Source organism: Artemia franciscana, chromosome 19 (assembly GCF_032884065.1).
Source record: "Artemia franciscana chromosome 19, ASM3288406v1, whole genome shotgun sequence".
NCBI lineage: Eukaryota > Metazoa > Arthropoda > Branchiopoda > Anostraca > Artemiidae > Artemia > Artemia franciscana.
Genome location: NC_088881.1, coordinates 23,832,922 through 23,859,750, shown reverse-complemented (window position 1 = coordinate 23,859,750; position 26,829 = coordinate 23,832,922). Strand labels below are relative to the sequence as shown.

Sequence of the window (26,829 nt, the reverse complement as noted above, 5' to 3'; positions counted from 1 at the left end):
TCAACTTCTGTGTACAATATTATATTCTGTAATGACGTATAAGAAAACCACAAATTAAAATGTAAAAATAATAGTGAGGATATTTGTTTTTACAGTCAAAATAAAGGAGTAGGGAACAATATTTGACAATCCACTTGAGTCATTAAAGGTTAAGACCTGTTATAAAGATCGACCTCGAAGTTCTCATTTATCAATTGTATGATATAAAATACGTTGTGAGTGATGATTCAAATAAGAGGGTAGGGAGCCCTATTTGACGACCCCTATGTGACAACCCTACTTGAACACATACTGGAGTCATCCAAGGGTTAACCCTTGTCAAGACAATATGTTCTTTCCTATAATAATCTTGTGAAATATTTTTTTAGTTATTTAAGATCCCCCAAACAAATGCTGATATCAAAGCCCCTAAGTCCAACTAATTTGTCAATTGAAAAAAGGAGACAAAAATATTTTGGGAAAACGCTTTCTTTTTATGCTATTCAATTAGAATGGTAAAAATGTGTTTTAAGTCCAAATGTTTCTGGCGACCTCAACTATTTCAATGTGAAGAGACAGTATTCGGGAACTTCCGCCTTTCCGAAGAGATGACCACCAAGTTATGTCAAAGTGGAGAAAACTTAACTGTCACATTCTTTAAAAAAGTAAAGACTGAAATTTAAAATAAGTCTTGGAGTGTCTACTTGCGGTTAACAACTTCGTAAGTATTTATATTGTAAGTAAGTATATCTATTGTAGGAACTACATTATACTATTATATTACTTTATTTGTATATTATTTTAATTATAATATTTATTATAAGTAAGCAAAAATAGTTTAAGTAAGTCTTATTACGAAAATTGATGAATTGAAAAATTATCATTTATTACAGCAGTAAATGAGATAAGGAAAATTCAGAAAAATAAAGAAGTGAAGCTGTTAATAATTTGATAATCTAGACTGAAGGAGAAAGAGAGAGGGGAGAGAGAAAGAGAGAGAGAGAGAGAGAGAGAGAGAGAGAGAAAACAACGTGAGGATAAATTATAACAAATCATTACAGACCAGCTTGTGAGAACTTGTATATTTTTGGAAAATGAAGTTTCATGGATGAACAGGGAATGGACTGGGTAAACAGAAGCGAAAATCAGATATGAAAATATACACGACAGACGATTCGATTTATTTTTTCCGCTAACCAACTTTTTGGCTATACTTACTTACTAGAGCTACATTTCAGCAGCAAAAAAGAAAAATAAAATAAGATACGTAAGTGTTTTCACTGTTAAAGAGAGTATAACCATCCAGAATGGGTTTTTAGAACTGTTTTGCTAATGTTATCATAAAGAGGTATTTTGACAAATACAACGATCTTGCAATGGAAAACACACAAAAATGAAGCTAAATTATTGGTTTGATAAGTTGTATATACTAGAAAGTATAGGATTCAAAAACCGAAATCGCTTTCTTGAAAATATGTTCCGCTAAAGCCGAAACAAAATTTTCGGGAGACTTTATAAATTTATGAGCATTATCTACTGAATTTCGGTGCTCAACACGACGTTTATAAACTGTTAGTGTGTTCAAATGATGCAAAACTTACCGCACGAGTAAGGAGATACTACATACTTCACTCGCTAAAATGCTACTATATACTTCAGTCGCTAAAATGCTATCAGTATTATCTTGTAGAATTTAAGCGTTTTGTTTTTATATCTCAGTAAAGACAGTAAGACTAGTCTCAGTAAAGACTACCTGATCTTTACAACTAATCAATCAAATAAAAAAATTAGTCGAAATCCCACTGAAAAGAACAAAAGAGCACATTAGATGCACAGAAAGAAGATGGGCTTTGAATCTTGCTCAACCCCCGCCTAACACATAAAATCTAGTATGATTTCACACTTAGATGTCTCAAACACTTTGCTTGTTTAATATGTTTCTTTAAATTACCCCCCACCCCCCCACCCCAAAAAAAAAACACATTCCCTTCTAGCATAGATTCCTGTATATGTTCCACAGGGGCGAATCTAGAGCAAAATCTTGAGAGAGGCCCAATGTAACAGGGGCTCCAATGAGCAAAATCTGGGGGGGGGGAGAAATGTGACAAAGGTGCCAGTAATTGACCTAATTGACAAATTTATTCTAAAAAACAGAGGGAAAACACACACAAAAATACAGGGAAAGAGGGTATCAGAGAAAATCTTGGAGAGCCGGTATCCTCCCTAGACCCCCTAGATCGGCCAGTGTATGCCCAGAGTACATCATTTGTCTTATCCTATAAATCAATGAATTTAGTTAGCAATGACTATTTCCCTTCCAACCTTAAAGGAGTGCTTCGTTTTTGAATATTTCTTCTCTAAGAAATAACTAGGTCAAAACTGCCCTTATTCCTTCGTAGTAAATGTAAACTTTACTTAAAAGTAATCTAAAATTACGAGAAAAAAAAAAAATCAAACTACCGTCATTAAAAGATATGATACTGTTGGTTAAGTTTGCTTTTACGCTTTTCATTTTGGTGTATGTGTGTGCATAAAAATAAACATAAAAAAATTATAAGTTTGACCCCGTACTTGATAAATAAACTGGAGTAGCAGTTTCATATCTTCATAGGTGACTTCAGGAAGAAGGACGGTTACATCATTCGCTTGTGCATCTGCTAATAAGGCAGCCAACAAAGGTGACATACTGGCTAGAACGATCCTGCAAAAAAATTACTCATTTCAGGTTTTTTACGTGACAGCTTGTTACAGAATAAAGAGGATGAACCTATTATTGAAAACATTATCTCCTACTTGAAGCGTCAAGGTCAGGAATAGGTGACACCAAAATCAAACTGAACTTAACAAATCGTTGAATTGGAAAAAAAAGATCAAACGAAACTCATTCCATAGCAAATTTAACACACTTTATTACTTCATTAATGCCATCGTATCTGAAGATCATCCTTGAGTCAGATATTTGGAATATCATAGTTAGATGTATCATCTATCATATAACAACCCTCCCCACAGTATGTTCAGTCAGTCAATAAACAAACTTAATTCATGAATTTGCGACTTGAATCGTGGTTTCTGCTTGATGACCACGTACTTTTACCGACTGTATCGTTATTTTATTGAAATAAAAGGTCAGAATTACCAACCAGTAGGTGAACTGTTCATATCAGGTGATGTCAGGCTGTGCAACAACTGGTGAGGAATCAGTTTGGTCTCTATTCCGGGAAAGCTTCTTGCTCTCGTAATTCTGAACCGCATCCAGCCAATGATCGACAAACCACTCCTGTACAGATCTTATTTTTGCATTGCAAATTATATTAGAAGAGAAAAACGAGTGGAGACAGAAGCTATACCTATTTTACATAGAGTTCGAAAAAGTATTCGATTTTAAAACCTCAAGGTGTATCTGACCAACTCGTAAGGCAAATTCTGGACCTCAACGAAAGCATACAGTGTTGCCTACATACGACTGAAGGCCAATCAAGGTATTACAGGATTGTTTCTGGAGTAAAGCAATCATGTGGCCTGTCCCCTTTTCTCTTCATACCGGTGATAGATTTCATTCTCCATAGATGCCTAAATTACGAAATCCCAATCAGAAACGAAAAGAGAATTGCAGATATAGACTTCATAGACGACATCAGTCTCTTCGAATCAGACAAGCAGAAACACCAACAGTTCTTGGATGTTGTGAGAAAAAATGCACTACGGTTCGGCCTCAATATAAATGCATCAAAAACTAAAAGTATGGCTGTCAGAGGATCCCCCTCAACAGAGTGTGCAGCAACGAGGATATAGAACTGGTTGTTCAGTTTAAAAGTCTATTAAGAACAATAGAGAACACAGGGGTAATAAACAAAGAGATCCATACTCGTGGTGGACAGGCTAGTGGCTCGTTTACCAGGCTTAAACAGATTTGGCACTCACAGAAGTTCTCAAACCGGCTAAAGCTTTGAGTCTTCAACAGTAATGTCCTCCCAGTTATGCCGTATGGAAGTGGATGCTGAAAGCTAAATCTGTAGCTAGAGACTTTGAAAACAATTTTCTGCGATGAATCCTCAGCATAAACTGGACACAATACGCCTTGAACCAGACAATACGTCAAGTTACTGAGCAAACTCTAGTCATCGACATAATCAGGACCCAAAGATGGAAATACTTGGGGCATTTCGTGCGGATGAAAGACGACCGAACACCAAAGTCCACTCTCCAGTGGCATCAAACGGGAGCCCGGCGATGGGCAAAACCGAAGAACACACTTCGTCGAACATACCAGAGACCTTATCAACCCGAATACGTCCATAAAACCCCATTGGGTAGACATTATGGCAGCAGCCAATTTTAGGGACGACTGCCGTCTCTTCGTCGAGGCACTAGGTGTCTCCAAAGGCACAGGAGCACGTACATCCTCTGAGGAATTCATAGTAGTGATTTGATTTACAGTTCATTAATTATTTTTCCTGAACCCCCCCCCCAAGCTGAAGAAGGCCAAAATGTTACTACAAGGTCTATCCAGCTCAGATCTTCCTTCAGCCACTATAAAGAAATTCTCAGGTTGACTACTCAAAATATTAATCTTTCAATTTTTATCTGGCAGCCCCCTTACTCCCAGTGATGTCATTGAAGGGGCAAGTTATTTTTACAGGAAATAGAATCCAGTCGCAACCACGAGCTGGATTTCTGCCAAAGTAAGCAGAGGAATCGATTCACAAAAAATTAGGGGAGTGGAGTGGGTGAAATATTTTTTACATATATAGAGACGGAAGGGGTGTAAATCTGTGATTTATTGTGCTTTTTTTCAAAGGAAAAAGCATTTTTCAAAAAAAATCTTATGAGGGCGAAATTCTAGAGAAAAGTACCCCCTCACCCAATATGCGCCACTGAAAGTAGAATCTTCGCTAATTACTTCCCTCAACTGGCTTTATCATGCTTATGATTTTCCTGGTGAAACTTCTTGACATACTTTTTCCCGCTTCATGAAATTACTTCCCAGCCCTTTCCTCCCATCACTAAGCTTTCAATTTGTAAAACGCTTAAGATATAGACGTTTGATTTGAATTTCTTTTTCCGCTAAAATGCCACCGAGAATCTGTCTTTATCTTAATCAGTTGAACTTTCCTTGGCATTGAATCGATATTAATAGATCATAGACAAAGCATTCAGATTTTTAATTGATTTCTCCTGTGCCGTGTACTGCTTCCTTTGACAAAATAAAGACAGTAGACACGGAATGATGGTAAAAATCTTGGCCGTTACAATAAAAATATCTTCAAATGAAAAAAAGAGTTACTTGTGTATTATTCAGAACACACTCAATAAGCGAAGTTAGGTTCTTTCGTGAAACAAACTACGATGCAGGTACATTTAATTAAATATTTGGTACTTGTTCATTATTCAATTGATTCAATTTAGAACAAACTCAAGAATTTTCCTGAGAGTAATCCGGTTTCATAGCCACAAAGACAAAACGCAATTTAGTTTGCTACGCATAGTGATAGAAGATAGTGTCTGAACATGGATTTTGAAATGAAGATTTGGGATTTGCCAAAGACTGAAAAAGAGGCAATTATATTTTCCCAGGATATGGGTTGTTACCCACAACAAAACAGTGCGTTAATAGAGATAAAATGACTTTATACTCTTAAGAGAAAAAACATTAGTGGAAGTGTAACAATAGGCCATGTTTGAAAAAATCCAATTTGCGCGTAAATACCTGGTTTGCTGACAGTAGAATACCATTTATTACTGCAGTTCGTTTCATTTGTTGCTGGGTTCCTACATCTTAGTTTGTTTCACGAAAGAACCTACCTTCACTTATTAAGCGTGTTCTGAATAATACACAAGTACGTAAAAAAGTTTTGCAATTGCAATTTAAAACTACTAGGTTTGAGGAGAGTAATCTGAGGACGGCTGGCTTTTCGTTAGGTCCTGAGTGGGAATACGTCAACCCTCCAGTGGTGTTTTGTGAAGAACATTGGGCCTTGTTTCATTAAAGCCTTGGGAGGCTTTATGCTCTCTGGTCAATTTTATGTCACCTAAGGGGGGGGGGGAGGAGAAGACATCTTTAATTTTTTTAAATTGAAAAAATGTCTTGAAAAAATTCTTTTAGAAATTTATCCATCTTCGATGAGTAAACGGAAGAAACGTAAAAATCTAGGAATTTCGTTAGCTTACGTATGTTTACCTATTTTCCACAATCAGCAATGTCTTTACAATATTAACGCAGAAAATTTATGTTTTTGCGACTTCTGACACACTAATCTTAACACACTTTTGAAATATTAATAAAAATTACCGGCTGAAATACAATAATTTGGCAAACTTGCTTGAATACCGTTTCTTTTGTTACGACAAAAAATAAGCACAGCAATTAAAATAATAGTTACGTCAAAAAATGGCAGTAAAAGAATCTTTATAGTCAGTTGCTAAGAGACTAGCTGAACAGTAGACACCAAAGAGATTCAATACAATTCTCTTTTATTACTGTAGAAAGAAACTAGGCTCTTCACATGAAAGTAGAGAGCTAGGTTAAAACTTAAAATGAACAGGAATTACGCTATACTTAAGATGGCTGCCGCTTTCCTTATGGAAAGGACCGCTTTCCTTATGGAAAGCTGCCGCTTTCCTTGATGGCTGCACCTTTATGCAATGACTTAACTTGCACTTTCGTAAAATTACATAAAAAAAGTTTTTTGAATGAGAATAAAGAGCGATGTTAAACATATACTAACATAAATCATCCTTTATATCAGAGATAATTATCCTCCTCGACCCCCCCCCACTCTTTACACTAAAGTTTGACTATACTTTATTGAAACAATGCCAGAGTGCAACAAAACCTAGTCAGTTGGAGAGAGTGCAGTAAATAGAGCATATTATTCTATTTAATGATTGATTTTCAATGAATTTGAACTTAAAATCTGAATAAAATATGTAAGAACTGACATTTCCCGCGAAAACTGCAATTTTCGCAATATGAGAGAAGCTACCAACCCCTCTACAGTTTATCCATGTTTCATGCTTAGTAGAAACATATTCTTAAATAAAAAGGGAGCTTACGGATTAAGGATATTGTGTGGAAACCACAACAAACCGGGAAAACGCGGTATAAAAAAGCCTAAAAAACAGAATTCGCTCATGTATACATGTATCCCCGTAGTAGTATTCCATTAATTCTATTGCATTAAACATAATTAACCGATAGTTTTGTTTTGTTTGAATGCAACTGTTTCTATTTCTTATTTTTTTTTATACTTGTTTCTCAAAGAGTATCAAATTTGAGCTTAAATTTTTCTTCAGATATCACTCAATTTGTTCAGAAATCTTTTCAAAAATCCACAGGAAATGGGAAAAAAATATAGTGGCATCTAAGCCTCCAGCTACTCTTCTGTTGATAAGTCTGATGTTAACCTCGTTCAATTCATTTAATTTTCATGTTTTTGTCATGTATGTTGTGTCTACAAGTTGAGTCATATCTGAAGAAAAATTTTAGCTCAAATATGATACTCAAAATGGGCTGAACGAGGTTAACACCGGGCTTATTAACTGAAGAGTGGCTAGGGGCCTAGATTACCACTAGATTTTTTTTTCTAATTCCTGTGATTTTTGAAAAACACTTAGTTTTGGTATTTTTTTTATGAAAAAAGAGCAAGAAAATTGCCCTTTAAATTTAGAAAACACATTTATCCCCTCCCTCTACACCCTGGTTGACGACCCTGGTTAACACCCTGGGTTTGTGAAATATACCAAGAACGCATTTGATATATCTGATATCATATATATGATTATTAATTTGACCTCATTTGTGACCAGACGACAATCAAAAAAGTCAAAAGTTTATTGAAGCATTATGATTATTGTTTTATTAATCTAAATATCTGATATCTCTTTTCTGTCTTTTATGGGCAAATCTCACAGAAAAACAGTAAAATGCAATGGGAGCTTACGCTACGAGAATACCTTCCAGTCTGTTCCTTTCCCCCAATAATCTTTAAAATTGTAAGGATTTGTCCCATAGTTCCTTGTACATGGCGCATATGATTCGTTTGTTTCTCATGATATTCCGGATCCATCTCCTCCCTCAACATGATAATTTCTCAGTATGTTTTTCAGAGGCTAGTGAACATATTTCATTTGGAAGGTGGGAAATCAAACATAATAACTATTTTTCTGGAATTGAGGGGTTGTTCACTTTCAAAATGTTTGTACACTTTGTGGTGCGTGCCACGTCTGATAGGAGTTTGCCGTACTCGGCCACAGGTATGGCGTGGCAATATTTTATTTACGTATGGAGCGAGGTACACGCATGGGGGAGTACTTGGCTGGGGAGCAAGACAACAGCTGTAAAAACTCACAAACCCTATTTGTACTAATAGTTTGTAATTTATGCATGTTTTTGTCTTTTGAATTTGTTCTGGGGTTGAGCCGAGTATCCCTTTACCTCAATCCCCAATATATAAGCGAAAAAAGTAAGGCTTAGCGCAATCCATAGAATTCCCTTCGCATATAGTCAAATTTTGTCAAATAAATACATTTGGTCTTGATTAAGAAAAGTGTAGGTGACGTCTAAAGCTTAAAGATTTTTTTTAATTTATCGTCACTGAGCAGAGTGGAGGCAACTAACTGAAGGAAATAGGAGAGGAAACATTGACATATCTTGCTCTGAATAGCCACAATTACTGACTTTCCATTGGTATTGGATATTATAATGAACACACAGTAGAGCTATAAAGGGTAAATGGTGGCTACTATCTGCTCAATGGGTTTGTAAACTTATAGATAATTTGTCCGTAACATTTTAAACTTAAAACATATTTCGTTTGATACTTACGGAAACTAGAAATCGGGCCAACCTTCCTTACCTTGAAGATATAACGCCAACTTACAAGATGTAATGTTTAATACCACTAAACGACAAAAGTTTCAAGACAAAACTGTTTATTTTATGATCCCTTATGCATTTTGAAAACCCCTCTATGACATGGTCCTAAATCTCCAGCCGCTCCACCTTGAGATGAAAAGACTTCTTAAAATCTGAAAAAAAAATGTACGGACCTATGCTCCTTAAGCTGTTTACTGTGATTGACATGCCGATCAAAGTTAATAAGCAGGGAAAATGGAAAGAATAGTGCGAGAATTAGAACGTGATTTTACCTATTCTGACATTCTATACTTAATTTTTCCATATCAATTTCGTTATAATTAGCAAAACTTATGTGAAAAAGCTTTTTATACAAAACTTTTTCATTCTCTCCAATCATAAACATCAATTGTTTAGCAGCATAAGAATTTTTGCTAATCCGGCGAAAAGTCTTAAATTATAAAAAAAATTAATCCACTTTGGGGTAGGAAAGCAGCAAAATGTACCAAAGGAAAAATAGTATACTGAAGTCCATAAACAAAATTAACGAAAATGATACGTTTGTGATACGAGTGACACTTGCATTCCTGTTTAGAACAGTAAAGTTTATTAAAACTACAAAAGGAGACTAATGTTAAGCTGATTACCTTAAACTCCATCGAAGGCTAGAAAAATATAAAACTTTTAATAGAAAAATAATAATAACACAGTACCGACTCGCGGCACAATTTTTCTATTAGCTATGTCCTCATAAGCAAAACATTCAAAGCTCTAAATTAAAAAAAATAGTAGATACTACAGACCGTTCAAAAGTCAATATGAACAAGTCCACAAAAAAATGACAGAAAAAAAAATTGTTGGTGTTTGGTTATGCGGTTATAGTAAAAAAAAAGCGCTCGTTTATACGCAGGCACCTACAAATTAATTTTTTGGAAGGAGGGTTCAATAGTAACAAAAATTGGGGCGAAGGTAATAATAAAACCGGATTTTTTTATAATTTGAATGAGAAATGCCCAGAAATTCTAGAAAATTTTGTTCAGCAAAAACAAGAAATTCTTTTTGCAACTTGTAAAAGAAGAATCTTGCAGACAGCATTTGGAAACATCTGTTTGTCAACTTCTGGTTGAACTTCGTTTTATGCTTAAATAAGTGTTTGAACGTTAAGAATATTCAGGAGTGCATTTGCGAGTGAAGTTAGTAAAATCAGCTTCTGGAATATTTATTAAGTGCTCAATGACAAACTAATTTAAATGATGTTTAATATCCATCCTAATTTTTTAGTAATATCTCAATTACCTCGCAAAATATTTTAGAAAATATACATAAATTCTCCAGATCAGTGACCCAAGACTTATATTCCACTACTTTTGGCAACTCTTGAAAGGGCCTAGAGCAAATGCCTTGATCAACCAACTACACCAATATGGCCTTATATGGTATTTTATAAGCCCTTCATAGCATATCACAAAAGTTTTCCTGACTAGTATGCAAGGAAAATGAGAACTGATCCAAAAATTGTTCTTAGGACCCACAGTTTTTAGGTATGAATTTTTCTATATATCTTGTTAATAACATTCTTCATAGCCCCAAGCTGTTAAAAACATCAGGCGTGATATCACTCATAACCCGTTTGGTGCTCTAGATTCAGGATCCTTTGTCTGAGAGGGGGCGAGGGTTCGAATCCTAGTGTACCCAATTATTTAGTTTGGGACGGGGGTCAGTTGCGTGACTCTGTAAGCTCAGGCAGTCGACCCAGCTCTAAATGGGTACATGCAGAAATCTGGGGAAAGTAAACAGGAAGGGCGTGCGAAAGCACAGGATGGTTGGCCCCCAACCCCCCATTACACTTCCTGGCTGAAGGACCAAGAAACGGATATCAGCACCGCCGGTAGGGACTAATGTCTAATGCTGTATTCTTTACCTTTACCTTTACCTCTTACCTACGATTCCTTTTCTAGAACTCAAAACTCAGTTGAAACTTCTTTTAAAAGAATCAACAAACTACGTTTCAGGGATGACATTCCTCAGAAGACCATTCGAAATTGAACGTGCAGCGCACAAATCGAGATAGCTGGTTGGGAGAATGGCTGGGTAGATGTAATTGTAGAAAAAAGCCATAGAGGCACATCATAATTCTCACATATACCGTCTGTAAAGGTGCCCGATCAGTACTACAACTCACCCTTGAGGCCAAGTTTTAAACTGTCGAGCGGTGCCCTTAGGGTTTTAGAGACCCTGCGAAACACAAGTAACCATATTCAAGGACAATTCAGCAGTGTTCAAGCTAGCCAACACCTCTCAAAGAGGTACTCTTTCTGAAGACATCGTTTTACAAAGCCTTATAGAATCTATTCAAAAAGCAAGCCTACGAACTCTCCTTTTCCATTCTTTTAGATCTTCATCAGAGCAACAAACTGACTTTTAAAATTAAAAGCCCACGAAAAAAAAAACATTCTCAAAAATAAAAACTATTGTCCAAAAAAAGTTTAAAAGTATTTATATGCGTCAGATTTAATTTAAAATTTCAAGTAATAATTTTTTGGTTTAAATTTGAGAAAAAGAAGTCTTGGCATCAACAAATTACTACAATAATATAATAGATAAAATATGTTTCGTTTTAATTTTTTGGCTCGAGAAATAGCCATGAGCTGGCAGGAAAATCTAAGCGAGTTAAAGGTTATTTTATTATCAGTTTGTGTTTCATCAGCATTCTTTCTAATAAGCTGCAATGGCAAGATTTTCACAGATGTATTTTAAGGTCAAGGGCATGTGGGTCCCTTGACCTTGCAAGATTTGCGTATTTTCTGAAATACGTCAATGCAAAAAAAGGCAACCTGAAATATGTCCAATCACTTAAAAAATATTATCACTTCTCTGACAGCTGAGCTTTTAAAATAGCAATGAGAAGCATTTTAATGATGTTTTTTAATAATTATGTTTGTATTTGTCGGTTATTTAAAAGCAATGGATCTCGAGTGGAACGCTTGCCTTCCAGATTCAATGGTACAATAGTTTATTGTGGGAGTTAGTGAGGTCAAGTAAATAGCCATTCCGTTTTCTTTCTTCTAGTGAGGAGCATATGTTGAGGGTCGCATAAGGGTTTACCCCTACTTTGGTTTTGCTTTATGAAAAAAAATAATATAGAAAATCGCATATGAGGAGTGAACGGGTGACTAGCTGCTTTTTGGCGCTGCGCTCCATAAATTCTTTTCTTCTGTGTTTAAACTAAGCAAGGTTTCAAAAAATCATCAGACACTCATAGTAGTTAGTTATGACTGTATCTAATATACATTTACCTGTGTGCATACAGAACTCCATCTTCGCAGAAAAGAGCAACGTCTGTATACTGACTTTTGGCCCAGCAAGTTGCTGCCATGCGTGTCAGTGCTTCATCATGCCGACGCCAACTTAATGATACTGCACCACATCCTCGACCAAAAGCCATCCTACAAAAAAAGGGTCTTATAAGTAAAGTATTATTCAACCAACAAAGAGAAGATTTCTCATACCTGACATTACGAGCAACTGTTACGAGTTACCCCGTAATTACCACTTGTCTTTCTTGAACCATAAGGCTGAAGAAAGCAAAATAAATGTGCATTTTAACTTACTAGTTATAAATTATTTAGTCTTTGTATTTTTATTTACATTTTGATAAATGTACTTTATTCTAGATTTTGTTTGGTACTTGTGTCTTATAGCCACCACACACAAGTTCTGTCGAGAAGTGAAGTTTGGTTAATGCTAATGAAATAAAACAAAATATGATGAAAATATAATACTTTATCAACATAATTATAAAAAAAACAACATAGAATTATGAATGGGGGCCACCCACATCGCATAATATTAAAGATATAACCTATACTAACCTAACCTAACCAAAATACTAGCTAAATATTTAATTAAAATATAGCTGAAATGTAGTTTCCCACCAAGCCGAGGCTAATGTTTTCTGATATAAAGACCATGAAAACTGGTTATTGTCTCATGTTCGCGATACAAGATCTTGAGTGTGGTGGCTATAAGACAAAAGTACCTTTTTAATACAAAATAGTGATATGTTTAAACAATTTTTGTTAAAACACTGAATAACTAAATGATAACATAAATAACCCTAACTAACAGGAAAAGTTTTAGTTTCAACGATTTTAAATCAACTAATTGACTTTCAAATATTGTCGAGTATTGCTGGAGACTTACAGTGTACTCGTCACTATGCTAGACTCAATTAACAAACAAGTTTTTTAAGATGAAAGTAGATAGTGACATTAAAACTCCCAACGAACAAAAATTATCCTGTATATTTGGGGGGATACCACCCTCATCAATCTCCCACAGGCATTTTCGATGATAACACCCCAATTTTTTTCGAAATCTAGGGTAGAAAGCACCAAAGAAAACACAATCCCTTACCACCACCCAAATTGACACCACTGCTGGAGCTTAACTAAAATCATCTTAGAATGGAAAATATAGCCAATCTGAGCTTGCAAGGGTTTTCATTGCCGAATCCCTTTCAAAAGATTTTCAAATTTCCTTCATCTGTGATTATCTAAAATAAATGCAAATAAATAAACCTTTCCCTTCGTGAGGCGTTATGAACAAGTAATTTTATCTTTTTTACGAAAATTTTACCTTTTTTTAAAGAAATTAAAGAATTGTTGAATTTGTATTTGTTTGTGAGGAGATAGGAGGTCTGGTTGGTCGGGGGTGGTAAGGAGGAGTTGGTGGATGGGTGATAGTGAGGGAGTAGGGTTGTTGGGAGTTTTTTTTGGAGGGGATATTGCGATGGAGATCGATCTTTTGTTTCTTTTTTTGTGGCATGTTTTTTCTCTTTTTGTTAGTTATTTATTGTGTTATTTTTTGGTGTGTTTAGAAAATGGTTACAAAACGTATGTTTTTCCATCAGTGCAGTAGATGTCTGAAGTAAAGAGTTATATTGTGTTTTATAATAAAGTATCGTATCGCATCGTAATGTTTAATATATCTTGTACAAATACAATATCATATTGCTCTTGCATTACAATTCAAGTGCTATAATGACCAATCTATAGAGCACTCGTTCTTGAAAGTCTCATTTTAGCATAAAGGGTGAAGATTTCAGGGCGGCGAGGATTCCCCTCATGTACCGAATAAACTCAATTGAATATTTGTTGCTCTTTTAGAAAGGTTCCACCTTTTTCTCTTAAACTATGCACATATATTTGCACTAATAAATTTTTATGACTACCTTTAAACTTAAATTTTTTATGTTCAGAACCAGTATAAAATTGGAATTCTTTTGGGGCATGAACTGTTTTTGTTAATTAAGAGTTCTGGGTGCGATTACTCTTTACTCTTCGGGTCACTTTGTACTTATAGTTCGTTACCACGAACTATTTGCTGGCAGCGTAAAATAAATTTCTGTAAATAAATTAATGTAAATAATTATGTAATAAATTAATGTAATAAATTAAAGTAAATAATTATGTCATATTTTATCCATTGACCAGAATATTGCATAAACGGAAGACTATAACCCTAAAATTGCGAACAGTAATATGGCACCCGGAAAATTTCACCAACAAAGATTACCATGACGAACGTGGAGAGTGAACCCATAAATACCACACCCTCACATTCCGTCACGAACGACTGAATATAACTGTTAGTGTAAGTGTGAAATTTCTAAGGTTATGACATGTCCATGTAAAAAGTGTTGGGAGAAGAAAGGAGGTGGAACACTCTTTTATCGGCGTGATATTGCAGAAGGAGTTTTCCGTGTCTGTCATCTCCCTGGGGAGCTCCTCTAAGTGCAATCTTCCTTAGACCGTTTCATACGCGCATAGTTTACTTGAACCGCAAATGGTGGAAAATAGGATTGAAAAATTTTTGCGCTTACAGCAAAGGTAGTAGAGGATGATAAAGAGGAGTAGAGGCCAGTTAAGAGAGGCAACTTAAGTCTAATGGAAATGGTAAGCTGGGGAGCTGCAAATGGCAAATATAAGATTGACACATCTTTCATTATTACTAACAAATTTCCAAATAGAGACAACTTAAGGATAGTAAACTGGTACCCTTAAGGTTTGTGTTCTCTCTGCAAGCTTGTGTTGTCTTATTTTTCTACACTCCTGTGGTTTTAGTGTTTCAAAGGGAGAGATAATATTGTTATTATTTTTAGCTTATATGCGGCTTTACTCATTTACAGAATTACATTTTAATTTTTTTTTATTTTAGACTAGAAAAATGTAACAAAAACGAGCGAAAATACGAAAACTCTCCATTTCAAAGCAAGTTTAGGTCATTGCCTAAGAGATAGTCTAAGGAATATCATAATTTTGGCTCAATGAATTAAAGGATTTGAAGTTAATGAACCCAATTACATAAATATATTTATCCTTAGCTTGTCCATAAAGCGAAAAGCAGAGAATCCGAAAAGAAGATTCGTTCCTGGTTATGGCTTTAGCGAACGTTCATCAGAGGAAGAAAATGCTTGGTGTGTACTTGTGTGACAGTTGAAGATTGTTTTATAGAGCTGGAGATCGTTCTTAAGTGCATTTTAAAATGGAGTTTCTCAAATGAGGCTTTTAAAAATTTATTTTCTATTTTCAAAACTATTCTTCTGAAGATTAAAATTTCTTTTTTACCTCAAAATATAAATAATTAAATTTGTCAGATTTACGTTTAAAACGATCATTTAGAAATTAAAGCTTCAACTCATAGAAAAAATCTACAATTGTTGTCTGTACTGGTTCTGAAAAGATTTAGCATTTTAAAAAGGAGTAATAGGCCTACGTAACACGATAATTCAAGAAGTAATCCAAGACAATTATTCCTACTCGGATTCCGCCTTGACTCTGTTTTCTAAATCAACATAAAATGTGAAAAATAAAAACCCGAATAGGCCTATACCTTTTTTATAGTTTTTGTTGGAGAACTAGCGAAAGCCGTTACCTTTTTAAATCTAGTGAAATTCCAAAAATGATTTCTTTAGTCGTTATATTACTACATTCTTCTTCTTCCAGTAACAAGAATCAACAACAAAGGATATTAATAAAAACATTCAAATTTTAGCGGCAGATCACTTCTAATGAAAGGAGTGCACATCTTCATATGGTACACGCCCGGTGAATGAACACTGACCTCGCAACAACTCCAGTTTCCGGTCATATGGTCCACCTGCTGGTATTTAAAACCCCTGACAAAATTTAGAATTGGAATCTATTTGAACTTAATCACTCAACCCTCTGCAATCAAACAGTATCCAGGGAGGCGGTTAGGGGGTTTGAATCCCCTTAAAATATGTTTCGACTCTCAAAACGTAAAAAAAAGGAATATAAACAAATTTGTATGCATTTTTGAAGTTTTATTGTAAACCCACGCGCCCAAAAAAAAATGCTTTTTATAAATCCTGCCGAAAAACATCCTGGATGTTTATCCAAAAGAAATGTTTATCTAGAAAAACATCTTGGGGTTATCCAAGCCAAATTCGATTTGTGCGTTTTAATTAGTAATACTTGATGCTGACTGTACCAGTGGATAGCATGTAAAAAAAGAAAAGAAAAAAGAAAAGACATTGAAGCATATAAGCGCAATACCCAGTATCATCTATTTGACGTTTGATGGGCGAAGACAGGTGAGTTCAATTATTAAGTTTACAGGCGCACCAATTCTTCAAAATATGTATGTGTGCGGGTGGGGGGACTTTTCTAAAATATAGATGACCATTTATTTGTCCATCAATTTTTCTTTATAAATAAAAATTATAGTTTCAATAAAAATATTACACAAAACAATTTTTTTTTCAAAACCTGGAGGGGCAAAATAACTAATGGAATCCTTTTAAAACGAATTTGGTATCTGACATCTCATTTGGAGGGAGGCGATTGGACCCTCTAAGTTTGAAAAAAATTGGTGTTTCCATAAATGAAATGCCCTCCCCCTTAGATTTTGAAATATACCTTTTAAAATCTTCATCTATAAAATCCTTGTCCCCACCCCCACATTTTTCTGAACTAGTACCCCTAGTTGTCAATGAACAAAAACTTCCTAACAAGTAACAATATCAGGAGATGAAAACAAATTTATTTAATGATATAATTTTTGGGATTCTACGGCTGTCAGTCTTATGGGCATAAAAGGATACTGATTAGCATTTGTAGACAACCACACTTGAGAGGACATTTTAAATTTCAACAGTCGACACATCTGAGCTCTAACAGTTGTTACTCTTAATCATACCCTGGTTGATTTATGAAAGAATGGTTATAATCGCAAAATTGAAGTCTATAAAACCCCCTCATAAGCACAAGGCCCCAGATTTAAAGGGACATATTTTTTTTTTCCTTGGTAAAGGTGCCTTGTCACTCCGAAAGATTATATGGTATTTGTCGGCTATTGGAAACGCCCAAGAAGTGAAGCCTGGTTAATCCTAATGAAATCTAACAAAACACGGTGACAAAATAACAGTTTAGAAACAGAACAATGTAGACCTAATCTAACCCAACGTAACCTAACCTACCCCCTCCCCCCTAATGTGCAAATATATAGCCCAAATTATGCAAGTCAAATAGATTCTAAGTCGACTGCATTGTGTTTTACGTCCATTGTTTTTGTAGCTTTGAAACCGGTTTTCTAAGATGTAACCTAAACATAATTCTAAAATGTGTTTCCAATAACCGACAAGCATTGATTATATTTTCAAAGCGACAATATCTAAATGCTTTCACGTGTTCATAAAATGTTCTTGAGTGACTTAAGTCAGGCCGGTTTCTTTTTTCTGCACTCCACCAGGGACCTTGTGCCCCGAAAAGGGGGTTGGCAAAAAGAAAACAAAAACATTCATAGGTTTATTTGTCCCATATTTCTTTTTTCAGTTGAGTACGTTGGGATTCGTTCAGGATAGGAGCAATTATAGGGGGTGAGGTGGGTGGGGGGGGCAAGTGTATTTACATTGAAATGTACATACATCTGTGCGATATTTCCAAGTGCAAATCTGACTCTTTATTGTAACACAATATTGACTCGGACAATTCGTTTATTAATTTAAAAAATGTCCATAGCAGAATTTCTTCACAGAAAAGTAAAGAACTACATTAAGGCAAAGACGAGCAGAAATCAAGTAAAATTATAATTCATCCTTAAAAAAAATAGAAATCATTATCAAAGAATTAATAAAATCCATAAAAAACAGAAATTCAAATGAACAATAGAGTCAAACATAAATTCGACAAGAAATGACCACAAACAGGAGTAGGGCAACGCCCCTTAGCCTTTTACAGGCCAGAGCATCATCTGTGCTTTACTGAAAATCGTTTTTATTGCGAGTAGTGTATTTTCATTTGTCATAATATCGACAACCGTACAGCAAAACAAATCATGGTTGCAGCGGTAGCTGCAACCTAGTAAAGAGCGAACAACATCCCATAGTAACCAAAGGTTAGAAAAAACGTTTTGAAAAAAAACGGCCTAGTGAAAAAAAATTGCCGTTTCAGAATGGTAACTATTATTTCGGTTCGTCTTAAACTAAAACTTCACTTAACGGTGAGTTACCCTTTCACCATTACTAAGAAAGGGTCATCGTATTTTAGTTTTGTGTTTTGTTTTAAAGTTGGGTTTTTTATATTTTTATCAGTTTTATTCTGCACTTAGGACGGTCAAGCGGAGGTCTTGACCGAAATTTTTGCATGATTTTTCAACTTTTTCACTGGCTGTTTATTGTCCTCGTTATCTTACTTTCTCCACGATTTTATGTTTTATCATGATTAGCTAGTGTGGTCCTAGAAATTATTTATAAAATTTATTGGAAAAAGAAATTTATGGTGATTTCGAAAAAAGCATGAAACCCCTCAAAAATGGCGTCAGACCAAAATGAAAAGTGTACCATTGGAATCAAGATGGTCGAAAATTAGAATCCCCATCCTTGAACAACAAGGAAAATCACTTTTTTGAATGAGCACCACTGATCTGTATCCTATTTTTTGTTGTTTTTTTTTCTTTTTTTCAGGCCTAGCGGGCTACCAGAACGTCATAGAGAAACTTAATGGCTCATTCAAAAGCTATTTCTCATATCTACGTGCTTTTTAGAAAATCACTTTTTTGAATTAGCACCACTGATCTGTATCCTATTTTTTGTTGTTTTTTTTTCTTTTTTTCAGGCCTAGCGGGCTACCAGAACGTCATAGAGAAACTTAATGGCTCATTCAAAAGCTATTTCTCATATCTACGTGCTTTTTATAAATTCCACCATCTAAAAGTACCATATGGCACTAAATGGCACTTTCGGGCATTTCTAAAGAGGCGGCACTAACAGGCTACCAGAACATCGTAGACAGATTTTGTGGAGTTCGTATAAAAGATATTGCACATATATACGTTCTTCCTATAAATTCCACCACCTGCAAGTTCCAAATGGCACTAAAACCGGCACTTTTGGTGCCATATCTCAAGTGGAAAAGCTGAGGCTATTGGGTTAGCAGAACTTATATGAGTTATGCTTAATGGCTCATTTGAAAGCTATTGCTTCTATCTACTTGCTTTTTTCTATTAACTCTAACATTCGTAAGTGCGATGTAGTACTGAAAACAACACTTTTGGTGCCCCTTCTTCAGTGGAAAAGCTCTGAAGTACACAACAGGTACTGCTGTAATGGTTATGTTAACTGGAGGTTTAAAAGAGCCGTACACTCTCGCTCCTAGCCCCCTTAGTAAGTTTCATAAATCGTCTGCTCACCAGTAAGCTACTGAAACATGAGCGGGCTACCACACCATCGTAAATAGATGTTTAATGACTCAATTAAAATCTATTGCTTATATTTATTAATTTAAAAAACGAATTTTTTCCGAGGGAAGTAAAGAGCAAAGTTGAGACTTAAAACGAACAAAAATTATTACTTCCCTGCCTATCTAACATATATCGATAAAACTAGTGCAAAGAAATGAACTGGTGAAATTTCTCTATGTTTGTAGGATTACAGAAAACTAGCGCTTTACTGAAAACACAAACCAATATAGAAGACTTTTAACAGAATGAAAGTAAAGCATTTTAAATTGTTGCTTTATATTTTTTTTTCGTTTGATTTGGTATTACTTTTGCACAGTAGGCTCAGTTCAATGATTGATTGTCGTTTTGGATCTGAAAAGGACATTTCATCATTTTTCTTTTTTGTAGACAAGCTCGAAGTCAAGGAATCTTATTAGTATCAAGACTACGGACTCGCTTTACAATGTGTATCACAACTTAAAATTCTCCGTTTTTAGAGAGAAATAACTGGATTTCCAGAGTTCATTTTGCGGCTGATATGTTCTTCATTTTGAGTAATACTGGGTGAAACAAAGATTTTACCTGACCTAATAAATCAATTCATTATTTTATATGGTGTTTAATGAATTTAAACATATTTTCTTATGCCTAAGTTTTTAGGATAATTTTAATTGTATACTGAAAGTTCCTGATATCACAGCTCCTGTAAGACTATGAAAAGCGTTATAGATTAGTTTGTTGTTATGATGCTTCATATTTACTTCTGACTCATAAATCAATATTCTCGTTTCTTAGACTTGACTTTTGTGTTTTCAGTAAAGCACTAGTTTTCCGTAATCCTAAAAGCATAGGGAAATATCACCCTTTGATTTGTTTGTACTAGTTTTATTGATTTATGTTAGATAGGCTGGGAAGTAATAATTTTTGTTCGTTTTAAGCTTCAAATTTACTCTTTATTTCCCTAGTATTTTGAAAAGTTTTTTTTTCAAAATATCAACAACAGAAAAAGCAAGATAACTCGCAAGATTACTGAAAAGAACGAATGGAAGTCAACTGACAGTTAAATGTGTAATGATATTCATTCTTAGAGATCTCAACAACCATGAATTTATTAACATTATAAAAGAAAAAATTTGTGCGCTCCATTTTGCTCACAATAAAGCGAAAATGATTCTCTGACCTTTAGAAGATTCTTGCCTTTTTTCATTTTTGGGTTCTATTTATTCATTAACAGTTATTTAGGTTTGCTTTGAGTTTAAATCATTACTTGGCTTTATTTCTGCTCGTCTTTGGGTCGATGTATCTCTACTTTTTTTGGAAAGCTTCTTTTTGGCATTTATTTTCATTAGTATAAATACATTCCATAAAGTTTATAAATTAACTTATTTCAGTTTTTAATTGAAATCAATTTTTATTGGCTAACAAAAAGAACATCCGTGAAGTTTTCTTCGGTTTTCGGCTTAGAGTTAAGATTTTCACTGACTCCACTTTTTGGACGAAATTTTGCAACAAGTTTTAATTACAGTTTCACTATAGGATTTTGGATGATAGGGAGGGTTAATGTTATTCCAAAATAAATTGATTGAAAATCTACATAATGCTAGCCTACCACAGGCCTGAAGCCATCCTGACAACCAAAATAGATATCCTTGACTAAAGACGAGTATTTCATTGACCATTTTATTATAAGAATCTAATTGTAACATGTTCCGTTTAAATTGCAATATTTGCTCCTTGACAAGCTCCTCGACAAGCTCCCTTTGGACTTTGTCCTTGACAAGTCCTCTTTGTTATCCAAAGTCAAAATTTTAAATCTACTTGATTCCTCTGTCTAATATTCCCCCAAACTTCCCAAACCCCCAACTCCTAATATTCCCCCAAACTCCTTGACAAGCTCCCTTTGGACTTTGTAATATTCCCCCAAACTCCTTGACAAGCTCCCTTTGGACTTTGTCCTTGACAAGCTCCTCTTTGTTATCCAAAGTCAAAATTTTAAATCTACTTGGTTCCTCTGTCTAATATTCCCCCAAACTTCCCAAACCCCCAACTCCTAATATTCCCCCAAACTCCTTGACAAGCTCCCTTTGGACTTTGTAATATTCCCCCAAACCCCCAAACTCCTTGACAAGCTCCCTTTGGACTTTGTCCTTGACAAGCTCCTCTTTGTTATCCAAAGTCAAAATTTTAAATCTACTTGATTCCTCTGTCTAATATTCCCCCAAACTTTCTTAAATAAGGGCAAAGTCCAAAGACAGTGAAAAATTTTGTGAATGAATATTTTGGCTTTGGATCTATGACCCGTCATCAGCAAAGCTTAGGTAAATACAGAATAAGACTTACAATAAAATACTTGATTATTAAAAGTTAAATTAAATAACGGCAAAGTCCGAAGACAGTGAAAAATTTTGTGAATGAATATGTTGGCTCTAGATCTATGACCCGTCATCAGCAAAGCTTAGATAAATACAGAATAAGACTTACAATAAAATACTTGACTATTAATAGTTAAATTAAACATTAAAATAATCCAAGAATCATTCCTAAAGGAAGTTCAACCAGGACAGACAAAAAGCACGAAAAACGACAAAAAAAAACAACAACCAAGAGCTCGTTTTTAATACGACTTTTGTTTTTTTGGTAGCTAATTTAAAATTTATTTTGGTACAGGTTCATTGGTATTAATTACTGGTTTTGCAGTTTAATATGATAAATAAATTTTATCTTTAGTTTTAGTAACCCCGTATTTTGTTGTAAATCTTGCTTTATGACTTTATATCTATACTTTGCTTATGTCGCTTCTTAGATATAAAGCCAAAATATTCATTTAGAAAATTTTTCACTATCTTATATTCCTCGTTGTTTTACCTTTGTTTTATTGTACTCAAGTTTTCTTCTGGGTCCCTTAATCCGTTATTTTGGACCCTTAGCTGGACCAACAATACTAACATCCCCTTCAACATTCTCTGAAAGTTTCAACTTAATATCATAAGCCGTTCATGAGATATTGCAGACGTGCTCATTTGACAACCTGTATGGACAATGCATCTTTTGATTCATTTCAGCATCCTTTTCATCATTCCCTGAAAGTTTAACTTTATAAACTGAAGTGGTCCTGCTTCATACGTTCTTTTAGCAGCATGGATGCATATAATGTCCTTTGATTTAGTTCAAGATTCCCTAGAACATTTCCTGAAGGTTCAACTTAATACCCATACCTGTCCATGAGATATTACATACATTCCCTTGTGAAAACCTTGATGGACATGGTGTCTTTTGATTTAGTTCAGCATCCCCCTCAATATGCCCAGAAAGTTACAACTGAATACCCTCATCCTCCTTGCGATATTGCAGATAATCCCATTTGGCAATCAGTATGCACATAGTGTATTTTGATTCAGTTGAGCCACTTTCTAAACATTTACTAAAAGTCTTAACTTGATGCATTTGTCTTTCTAGACACAGGGGAAACAAACATCCATCCCCTTTCAAAATAATAAATCCCATATGTAAATAATGGGCAACATCCGTGATTTCCAATCCTTGTCCCAACGTGCTGTGGCGGTTTACTTCTGCTGGACCAGGGGCGTAATTTTGTCAGAATCCTGGGGGAGAAGTTGGAGCTAATTTTCCCAAATCAAGTGAAAATGACAGCGAAAATTGAAAAATGATCCATATATTACCATAAAGGCAAAGATATATTAAAGAAAACTGACCTGTTTCTCTGGATACTTGAATTATGCAGGCTTGTCTTAGTTTTGACAACATTTTTTGCATAAACTAAATTTCAGCTGGGGAGGGGAGGGGGGGGGGCAAACTTGGCTCTGGAAGGGGCAGTTGCCCCATCCCCCTCTGCCGCTGTTTTGGACCTCTACTACTTTGAACAAAATAGCTACCTCAAATTTTTGTTGGTGTCTTCTGGAGTTAAAAAGGAGATAGCTAACAAGGACATGGGAGTGGGGTTTGGCATCCTCTAATCGCTTTCAATTCTAAAAAAGACACTATAGCTGCATTTTTAAAAATCAAATGGAGCCCCTCACAAGATTCTTGGACCACTTCTCACAAACGAGGTGGTCTCGTCAAGAGAAAAAGAATACTAAATAAGATACTGAAGGCATACCGCTCTTTATTTTGGCAGTGCCACAACAGGCCCCGTGTTTCAAACAAAAGTATGTGAAAGACAAAGTCTGGTAAAGCTATATTTTATCCGGCTCCTATAGCCTACATTCGTGACGCTTATTGTGCCAGTTAAGTTATTCCACTACATTGTCCCTCTGTCTTAGCCCCCGAGCCCGTTTTCGATTCCACATCATACCAATGGCTATGTCTCCGCTTTTAAAAGATGATGTAGTTCACAACCCCTGAAGTAAACTCTGGAGTTGTATATAATGAATATGGTAAAAGAACAGAATTTGTGGCAATGACCCTAAGAAAGCTCAAGGAGACAATAATCAAAGAAGAGCCAAATAAAAATATTCCAGAATTAAATCAAGAAAAATAGATTTGTTTCAACGCCCATCTTACATGTTTTGTGAGTTGAAAGTCTTGTTTTTCAACAAATAGACTAAAAGGACGACGAGAATTGCTTTCTCAATGCCAAGGTCATAATTAAGGAAGCAGAACTAGTCGAGTCGTGCTTCGAAAATGCCTAAATAAACGCTTTGGAGAATGGCTAATTGGGTTTTGGCTGTTATGCAAGTCATGACGCGTTAGGAAACTGGCAGTAGAGAGAAAGGCGGAAGGCAATGAAAAGGACCGATTAGCATTTTGCAAACAAACCTAAATGTGCCAAAAACTCTTGGGTGTTGGCCGCCTTAAGCGTGCACAGAGAATTTATACTCAGAGGGAGGCAACATTCTAAAGGGAGGGGGCAAACTAAATAAAACTGGCAAATGTGGACCTATGTTCTGAGAGCAGGACTGGGGGGGGGCATCCAACATCATACTTAAACAATTTCCTTGAGTTTTGATCCCATACCCTTACTTCATAGCATATGCTATCAACGTATGCCACTTGTGTATGCCACTTAAAGAGCTGTCTATGCCAAAATTCAGATTTTGGATAACCATGGTTCGAGAAAAAGACTTCACCTTTAAAAAAAGTCTTAAATTTAATGTTTATGTTGGAGAGGGGGACCAGTTGTCCGACCTTAATTTCTAAAAATGAATTTTCTAATTTTCATACCTAAAATTTCCAAGAGAGGAGGGAAGGTAAAAATAAACAAATAAGTATTCCTGGGAGATCTACCAGCCCTTTTCACGTTGGTGCAGATAAGCACACTCATGTCATATTTTATTTCATGCTAGAATGTTTCTGCAATAAGAATGTACATACTATCTCCACTGCATCTATATTACAAACACAGTCCAAAAATACAATCCAAATTAAGAAAGACTAGGGGGTAATCCCCCTCAATATTGGTATGAAGGACTTCTCATAAACGTTAGGAAATTCGAGCCTATCAATACATTATTTGAGGTGTCAGGAAAATCCCCTCGACAGACACACCCCCTCCCCACTGACTTTCCATCCCAAAAATTGGCGTTTAAGCCCTCTATAGCTGTTGCAAACAATGAATATTTATTCTGTTTGGCAACCGTTATTTTTTACAGACTAGAAATATTTTTAGGGGAAAACGAACCACCGCTTGGCATAGCTCTGAATCTGGAAAACTAGGCAAATATCCCAAATCCGATCGGATTTTCTAAAACTTTTGCTCTATAGCATGTCGACCCTATTCAGGCGAAAATTGTTGTTTAGCAGCAATAAATGACTGATTTGGCGCTTCGCTGTGGCACGAGCTTTGAAGAATTAGGAATGGAGACTGACCCCTTAGGCTCCAACCATTGCTCCCATGCTTGGATTTGCATATTATTGGATGTGTGATAACATGCATCACGTTGTTTTGTTTTTATTGGAATTCATTTTCAGGTTTAACCCTCAGCTGAAAAAAAAAAATCATTTTTTCAATGAAAATCAAAGGCAAGGGAAAAGTAAAGAGGAACAAAAAAGAGAAGCCAAACAGAACTGGTTCTTGGAGCAGAGAAAATAAAAAGCGATACCAATTTCTGTATACGCAGTTCTATACTTCACAATACCATTGAGAAGGAGTAAGCAACAGACATTGTAGCATGGATTTGATCAAGTGCGCCAGTATTTCATGACAGAGTGGCGAGATACGGCACATTTTCGCCATTTTAGCACTTTTTTGAGGCGCTTACGGATATTTTTTTCAAATCGCATTTGTTTTTTTTTTTGGGGGGGGGGATCGTTCATTTGGCACATATTCATTAAAAAACGAAGCTTTCGGTACTGGTATTCTGGTGCAAATTAAAGTTGCACCAGGTGGTATGTTTAAAGTTGCTGGTGCAACTTTACACCAAATATATGGCAATATTTTCAAGTTTAGTTGAATAACGACATAAGAACATTCATTAGGGGGCCTTCTATCCCAAGATCATAACAATTTCCTCTATTATTCATATAACTTATTTTATGTTTTGTCCCCCCCCCTGAAATGAGTTCGTGTCTATGTGTCTGAATGGCAAAAAAATGTTATTTCGCTGTGTTTTTCGTGGACACCAGAAGCACAGAAGGAAAACCATATACATAGAGGTGGATCTTGGACCCGTACGCAAATATTTATTTCTGCTGATCCAGCAATTCAATGACACAGGGAGAACACAAGTCAGAAGCTTTCACCACCTCCATTTGCACATGCCTGCAAGAACAAACACAAAAGCAAGTAGGTAGGAATGGAGGTTACACCTATAGATAGATATTTATCATAGGAATTACACTGCCCCTAGTATTTTTTTATTTTACATTTTCCGGCCTATTTGGAACATTATAAAGAATACAAATTAGAGCATTTGAGTCTCACTGGGAGATCATTTAAGGCTTTTTTGTTGTTGCTTATGTATTTAAGTTTCCCAAAACATATACATTTTTCCCGGCTGTTTTAAAGAGACAAAATTGCTGCCAAGACCCGGGGGGATTCAAAAGTTAGAACCTCTCTCGATAATCCGGATATAAGCTCTTTCTTAAAACTCGTCGACTTTCTCGTTTTCTTAAGAACTGCAATAGATTAATTAGTAGAATTTCCAAACAGAACTTTAAAGACAAATTGATATTCCAAATCTTCCCTTCCTTTATTTTCTCATGACACACCAAAATTAACATGCTCTTTATTTAACATCACGACAATATAATTTCTCTGCAGGAGTTAATGTCAATTTCAATTGTGCTTAACT

General features: G+C 35.3%; 1 protein-coding gene across 1 annotated transcript in view; it reads right to left on the bottom strand.

Annotated features, from left to right (window-relative positions):
- LOC136039454 (zinc finger and BTB domain-containing protein 18-like) overlaps positions 1-26,829 on the bottom strand; it is a 51,609-nt gene that overhangs the window by 9,947 nt on the left and 14,833 nt on the right. Inside the window, exons 2-3 of the mRNA XM_065723217.1 lie at positions 12,133-12,282; positions 2,551-2,680 (exon numbers count right to left, since the gene is read on the bottom strand). Coding sequence (XP_065579289.1) covers positions 2,551-2,680; positions 12,133-12,281 — 279 coding nt within the window. The 5' untranslated portion in view covers position 12,282. The remainder of the gene's footprint in view (positions 1-2,550; positions 2,681-12,132; positions 12,283-26,829) is intronic.